At 47.9% G+C, this 7,968-nt stretch overlaps 1 protein-coding gene across 1 annotated transcript; it reads left to right on the forward strand.

Moving 5' to 3' along the window:
- The first annotated feature begins 2,527 nt into the window (after positions 1-2,527).
- LOC116734572 (protein ZNF365-like) lies at positions 2,528-7,046 on the forward strand. Its single transcript, XM_032586050.1, has 6 exons — positions 2,528-2,790; positions 4,511-5,115; positions 5,190-5,499; positions 5,577-5,748; positions 5,869-5,909; positions 6,167-7,046. The coding sequence occupies exons 2-6, from the start codon at positions 4,521-4,523 to the stop codon at positions 6,375-6,377; spliced, it is 1,329 nt and encodes a 442-aa protein (XP_032441941.1). The 5' UTR covers positions 2,528-2,790; positions 4,511-4,520; the 3' UTR covers positions 6,378-7,046.
- Positions 7,047-7,968: the final 922 nt, after the last annotated feature.

Genomic DNA, 7,968 nt, shown 5'->3' on the forward strand with positions numbered 1-7,968 from the left:
CACCCTGAAAGGAGGAGGAGGGTCAGACCATCAGACTCTATCAGCAGCAAACATGGACATTACATCTCTAACACACATTGTCTTCACTGAGACAGTCCAACATCTGGACACTTGTTGTAAAGATCTAGAGAAAAAGAAACAGCTGAGAGCTGATGATGATGATGATGATGATGATGATGATGATGATGATGGGATGATGATGATGATGATGATGTAGGAAGGACAGTTGGTGCTGCTGCAGCTCCAACAGAGGAGAAAGGAAATCCCTCAGTAACAACCTGGAGAAACTCACTGAAGCCTAAAAGGACATCAGGAAACATTTCTGGAAGCTCAACCTGATTTAATCATCACCATTAAAATACAATCAACCTAAACTCTGATCAACACCTGGATACCTGTTCCATCCACACAGATGAAGCAGCGAAACACCAACAGCTGCTGCTGAAAACCTGCTGTGGTCTCATTGTAACATCCAGAAATACAAACATTAAAATGAGAAGCTGCATCACATCCAACAAAGAGTTCAACAAGAATCAAAGATTTGATCTCTGAGCTCAGACTCAAACCAGGGAGAGGCTTCCATCATCACACACCTCTGACTAACACCTCCAACCTCTCAGCACTTCCTCTACCAACCAACACCACCAGGAGGCGCTGTAAACATTTACAATGAGGCCAAGAAGAAGCAGCATCCTGAATGCAGCAGCTGCAGCAATGGGTTGTGAAAGAGTTTAAGGAGCAACAAGAACCAGCAGATCCAAGAGTCCAGAGAGTCTTCATCATTTCTCCTCTTCCTCCTCCATCAGTTCCTCCATACCTGAGAGTTTCCAGTCTCCACTTTGGATCCTTCAGTCCAGCCGACAGCAGCTTCACTCCTGAGTCTCCTGGATGATTGTAGCTCAGGTCCAACTCTCTCAGATGGGAGGGGTCAAAGGTCAGAGCTGAGGCCAGAGAAGCACAGCCTTCGTCTGAGATCAGACAACCTGACAATCTGCAGACACACAACAGAGGGAGAACCTGAAGTCTGAACTGGACGTTATCATAAGGAATATATATATTTACACATTTAAACAGATAATTCTTCACTAGTTTCTGTGGAAACTACAAACTGACACAATCTCAACCTTTAGTTTTCTTCAAACTGGAACTAAAATACCAAAGATGAACTGGTCCCAGTGGATCTACTGGTTCTGTGTTTAGGAAGCTTTAGCCTGATTTCACAGCTGACAGTCCAACAGGCTCGGTTCGTTGGGAACCAAATTACAACATTTGTTATAATCTGAATGTTATATTTATTATTTGTTATAATCTCAACATTTGTTAAAATTCATTAGAAATATGACATTCTACAGACAAATGAAGCAACTGGTCCAGGTCTTTGTCATTTATTGACAGCAGCTGCAATGTGCAACAGCAAAGGTCATTTTATTTCTATAGCACATTTTCAGCAACAAGGCAAAACAAAGAGCTTTACAGGAATTAAAAGGAAATAGAAAGAAAATAACAAACCAAAGGAAAAAGCAAAAGAAGAAAAATAATCTAATGTTGATCTAAAGTCTGTAAGCCAGGAGTTCAGGGTTGGTAGATAACAATAAGTTTCCTCTGGTCAGCCTGTCCGACCCAACTCTCCAGTCGATTCAGTAATATGTCATGGTCAACACTGAGGTCCAACAGAACCAGCACTGTGGTTCTCCCACAGTCCGTATTTATATGGATGTCATTGAACACTTTGACTAGGCCAGTCTCTATGCTGTGGTGAGACTGGAAACCAGACTGGAAGGAGTCAAAGAGGTTGGTTGTCATTAGAAAGCAAATATGAAAATAAAATTCAACATGTTGCTATTTTTTTTACTGTTAAAAATATAACAGGTTTAATTCCCTTCAGTGTCAGTTTGATTTAGATTCAAACTCAAAATGATTTCTAGTAAGAACTTACATGTTAGTAAAATTTAAAAAATACTTTAAGCAGGAATAAAAATTTTTAGCTGTTGTTGTTTGATCCCTGATGCTGATAATAAAATTAACTTATAAGTATGGTACTTTGAGATTTTCAGTCTTAACTATTAACTTACATTTTTATTGACATTTTCATTTTTAAATGTTAATTTAATTTCATTTTTAAACCTGTTTCTGGGTCATGTATGTATCCAGGGCTGCAGCAGGAGGAGCTGAACAACGAAAACATGCAGAAAAATAAAACAACGTTTTATTCGTTGTTTTATAAAACATGATTATTGGTTTATTATTGGTTTATTATTAAACCAATAATCATGTTTTATGAGCCAGTTTTTACTTCCGGTTGATGGATTCCGAGGCTTTTCGATGTTACCGGATGTAGTTCGCACCTTTTGTTTTCTAGTTTATCATTAATGAAATGTTTTGAGTTTATGTAGCACTGCGATGTTAATCTGGCGAGATAATATTCAGATTATTAAAGATTTCTCTGTTCTAAACAGAAACAGTGACCGTCAGCTTGGTTTTATTCTGAAAAGCCCAGCCGGAAGTGTGTTGGCAGCAGCGTCGTCAGCTTGCTGATGATGACATCATGGAGGTCCGTCTCTGTCTGCGACATGACTCCTTCAGCCGGAGACGCTCCGCCTAAACCCGCTTCAGTCGGTGAGAAGGAGCCGCTGGTTCTGGTTCTGGTTCCGGTCCGGTCCGGCGTTACTGGGTCACAGCGAGCTGCTGCCAGCCGGGGCAGAACAGACCGAGGACGGACTGACCTGTTGGAGCCGGAGAATTAAACCCAGATTAACCGGAACCATGCTGGCCCGGTTCGGCTGATGTTCTGTGAGTGAAGCTGCAGTTCGGATCAATCAGACCCAATTAGTCTCATTTTTCATTCATAATTAGCGCCATTCTGATCACTTAATTTCTGTGCATCAATAACTGATTTAATTTGATGCTAATCAGAGGAAACTGATCCAGGAATCATTAAATATTAAAATAACTGATCAATAAGAAGAGATCGATTTATTATCTCACCATTAATTATTATCCAACATGTTTTTCTTTATTTCATCCTAATTTATTTCTGTCTTTAGTTCATGTTGATCTGGTTTAATCTCTGGAAACCTTCAGGTTTGTCTGCATGGTGGTGGCTCATCATGCTGCGGGCCTGGGCTCTGATTCAGGTTCTGAACAGAAACTCAGTGTGAACAGAGAGATTCTTTCCGGAAAGAACTACTGTAGTTTAAAGTTCTGATCCGTTTGTTCACCAGAACTCATTAAGGTCTCGGCCCACAGCATCACTCCTCCCTCAGGTCTTTTCTAACTCCAGGAATGAAAACGTTCTGCGCTGAATGTACAGATTCTTGGCAAAGATTGATCTGATTCTCTGAACAGAGTCCTGATCCTGAACAGGTTCCTGAATCAGTTCAGATTCTTCATCTGAACGTCTAGACTTTTGATTCCTGATCTGTTACTGAACAGATTCCTCATTCACTGAACAGATTCCTCATTCACTGAACAGATTCCTCATTCACTGAACAGATTCAGTCGGGGATTAAACTAATCCGACCTTGGTGAACCGACCCTGATGCAACACTTTGTGTGAATTGGATCTGATCTTAGAATCGGTACCGGCCAAAACCAGAACCAGCAGGTCAGGTTCTTTAAGGAGGTCGGATGGAGAACTGCAGCCGGTTTAGTTCCAACCAGAACCAGAACTGCTGTTAGATTTACTGCTTGGAACAAACGATGCAGCGATAAATCAGTAGATGTTTTTAATTTTGTGTAATGCAGGAGTAAACGTTCTTATTCCCTAATCTTAATCTCGGTTAAGAAAGGTCTGGAAATCGCTCCACATTTCCAACAGTTTTCCTGATTCTGATTTTGCAGATGTATTAAAAATTCAATAAAATAAAAACAGTCAGTGATCGGCCAGAAAACGGCATCAGCTCCTCTAATTCTAACCAGAGTCAGTCAGGTCATCCTTAAAAAGCCTTAAAATGTCTTTAAAGATGTAAGTTGGCCTTAAATACGTGAATCAGGTCTTAAATTGAATCGTGTCAGGACTGTTTTTATCTGGTGTGGAGTTTTTCTGTTGAAGACTTTTCTGTCAGGCAGTTTGAGTCACTCTGACATTTTCATCCGGTTCTGTAACTCAGTAAGTAGCTGCTAATGTACCTTTGCTAGCCCGCTAGCTTAATTTGCATCTATCATAAGTGCAAATTCATCCAAAGTTTGATGGATGATGTTAATTTTTGCCACTGACTCACTTCTGTTCCCAACCTATAAAAACTATCATTCCTAATAGTTACACTTTATTTGGTCTTAAATTTCATTATAAAGGTCTTAAATAAAGGCTACTTTAGACTTTTCTCCAGGCTTCCTCAGTGTAGCAGGTAGAGGATGAAAGTCGTGTTGCACCTGTTTGGCTCAGTTTCTGTCATTATTGAGATGAGCAGAAAACTTCAGTCCCTAATGAACCTTCAGCTGTCAAAGGGAGGAAGTTGAACGTTCGGTATGAAACGTGACGGTACCAACAGGTTCTCTTCCTGTTCTTCAGGAGTGGAGAGATGCAGCAGAAGTTGTGCTCCAGAGGTTCTGGCTCCTTCCTGTTGGAGAGGAACGGCCAGGCCTGCGGCGCCCTCCCGGACTCCGTCACTTCCTGTGAGCTCCCGTTCCGATGCCCCCGATGCGGCGAGCAGCAGCGGTTCCGCAGCCTGGCCTCGCTGCGGGCCCACCTGGAGTACCGCCACTCCTACCGCTCTCCGGACGTGGTGTCTGGAGACTTCAGCATCACGGGGTCGCACCCTGACCCGCTGGCGGCCGCCATCGCCTGGCAGGACGCCAGCCTCCCGGCCCGCAGGGGGCAGCACGGCGCCGCGCGGCCGCCTCACGTCCGCTCCCTCAGCGACAGCAGAGACAGCGGCTACCTGCACTCCTACGGCGCGGTGAGGAGGCGCACCCAGAGCGTCGGCGTGGGGACGCAGGAGGAAGAGGTGGATGATGAAGATACAGGAGAGGAAGAGGAGGATGGAGAGGAAGCAGAAGAGACCAGAGACGAGTCGGAAGTCAAACATTCAGACTCAGGACGCCTCCGTCATCTCCGGTTCCCTCCGGCGTCCCCGGACCCGGACCTGAACCCGAACCTGGACCTGGACCTGGTTGGTGAGTTTCTCCTCCAGCGCGTCTCCTCGTCCACCAGCAGGAAGTTAACGTCTCTTCTTCGCCGTCTCCACCAGCGCAGAGCTCCTACTGCGGCCGGGAGACGGCGGCGGCCTCGGCGGCGGTTCGGCGGCGGCTGGCCGGCATCCTGCGGGCCGCCGACGGCACCATGCAGCGGCGCCTGGCCAAGGTCAGCACGGAGCTGGCCCGGACCGACACCGAGCTGCTGTGTGAGCGCGCCCACTCGCAGCACCTGGCCCAGGAGCGGCAGCAGGTGGCGGAGCGGGAGCGCTCGCTCAGCCGGCAGGTGGACGTGGCCGTCATGGTGATCGCCGCCCTGAGGGAGCAGCTCAACGCCTCCGAGAGCGAGCTGGAGCGCCGGGAGAGGTAGGGACCGGCCGGGTCCGACCGGAGCGGGTCACAGCGACCGGCCTCCGGGTTGACCTCCTGCTGGTTTCCTCCAGGGAGGTTCTGACCATCCAGAGGTTCCTGGAGGCCGCGGCCCGCCAGGAGACCAGCGGGAAAGTCCGGATCCAGCGCTTCATCGAGAACCTGCTGGGTCGGATCGCGCTGGCGGAGAGGCTGGTGGAGTATTACCAGGTGAACGGCGGGCAGGCGCAGGGCGAGCGCCACAAGGTACAGCAGCACCCCCTGGTGGAGGGGCGACTCTGGCTTGATTTCAGATCAGTTTTGTTTCTGTCCTTTAGTTTTTCTGATTCTTTATTTGTAGTTTTTCTTTTCCTCTCTTGTCCTCAGCAGCAGCCTGACGACGGCCGACACAGAATCACTAAAAGCAGGTCAGCGTTTCGTTTCTGCGTTCAGCTTTCAGGCCAAAACAATCGAATGAAGAACCTCGGATCAGCAGAACCTGAAGGACGGATCAGATCCGTTTTAATCTGGAGAAACATAAACTAAACACTTTCCTCCTCTGGACCCAGACCATGATGGAGCCACCGCCGTGCCTCATGGTTGGGTCAGTTGGTTCTGCTGGTTCCTGGTCGGTGGGAGGTTCTGGATCGTCTCCTGACCCAGTAACCGTCTCTGATTTTTCCAGGTCGGCCGGGGATCAGCTGTTCTCCGGTCTCCATGACAACAGGACGTCCTGCCGGTTCGGCGGCGGGCCGCCGGGCTCCAAAGCGGGTCCGGACCGGGACCGGGAGCGCCAGGAACGCCTGGCCCAGTCCTCCAGGCTGTTCTGCCGGCCGGAGCACAGAGACGACATCTGGAACCAGCAGCGGCGCCGGTCCACCGGGTACGAGGCCTAGAACTGTGGAGACGGCCCAGACAGACGGGCCTGAACAGAACCTCAGCAGAACCGGCTTCCCTCAGTTCCTGTGGGCGCTGAATCGAATTCTGCTGGTACCTTTTAGTTGTGGATGTTTGTCTGCTGAGGTGAAGTGGACCAGAAAACAACCCGGTTCTGATCGTTAGCAGAACCAACAGAAGTACCAACCGGACCAGGCTAAATGTACCAGCTGTGTTCGGTTCCGGATCAAACCTCTGCAGGGCGGTTCTGGTTCTTCATACATCAGCACAAACCGATCGGGTCAGAACCAAAGTATTTATTAATCAGAAACTCTCCATGTCCTCGGGTTGAACCTTTTCATTCTGACCCGGTTCTGCAGAACCTCCAGGAGTTCTGCATGCAGGCAGCAGAACTTCCTGGTGGATTTCTCTGGGCTCGGTTGCTTTTTCTGTCCGGTTTTCCAGACGACGGATTCAACAGTTTCCAGGTTCTGATCCAGGTTCTGATCCAGGTTCTTCTGGACCTTAAAGATGTGAATCAACATCCTGAGCAAATATTTTCTGTCCAACAACAGATGTTGACCCGGTCCTCATCACAGCGTTGGTGTTCAGCTGGTTCTGATGGTCCGATCGTAACCACCGTGTGAAAAATGGGTTTAAATGATCTAGAACCCAACAGAACCGGAAGAGAAGGTTTGTGTTCTGAACCAGCCGATCCTGATTGGTGGAAAATGTTCCGGATGTTTCCCTCATTCAGGTTCTGGTTCTGATTTATTAAATGTTCTGTAAATAAAACGACTCGATAAGCTGGAAGACGACGGACAAAAACACCGAATCCTGACAAGTTTCCCTCCGTTTTCTCTCCTCCTGTTGCAGTGGAGTCAGCAGGTGGACGGGTCACCTGGACGGGTCACCTGGACAGGTCACCTGGACGGGTCACCTGGACGGGTGACCTGACCGGTCACCTGGACGGGTCACCTGGACGAGTCACCTGGACGGGTCACCTGACCGGTCACCTGGACGGGTCACCTGGACAGGTCACCTGGACGGGTCACCTGACCGGTCACCTGGACGGGTCACCTGGACGGGTCACCTGGACGGGTCACCTGACCGGTCACCTGGACGGGTCACCTGACGGGTCACCTGACCATCGCAGGGCCACACAGAGAGTTTCTCTCACCGAGGGAGAATTTAAAGAACCCAGTTAACCTGACGTGTTTCTGTACTGGGAGGAAGCCGGAGAACCAGAGAACCCAGCATGGAGACTCCATGCAGAAAGACCCCATCGGGAATCGAACCTGGGACCTTCAAGGCAACAGTGCTACCCACTGCACCACTGTGCGCCCCCCCCCCACTTATTTCTGCTCTATTTTCTGGTGGAAAATCTTAATGCATTGAAAAAAGACAAACTTATTACAAGGAGGGAAAAATGTTTTGTTACCAGTGGAATAATCGACCACTAGTCATTTCTCACTGGTTAGTTTGGTCTTTTTTCTTATTTACAGATATTTACACTAAAATCTAAACTAAAATACTTGGTAAGATTTGGTGTTTTTGCAGTGTGAAATAATGTTGAGAAAATTTTCACCAACAAACTGAAATTTCCAGATT

The sequence above is a fragment of the Xiphophorus hellerii genome, chromosome 15, assembly GCF_003331165.1.
Source record: "Xiphophorus hellerii strain 12219 chromosome 15, Xiphophorus_hellerii-4.1, whole genome shotgun sequence".
In the NCBI taxonomy this organism is placed as follows: domain Eukaryota; kingdom Metazoa; phylum Chordata; class Actinopteri; order Cyprinodontiformes; family Poeciliidae; genus Xiphophorus; species Xiphophorus hellerii.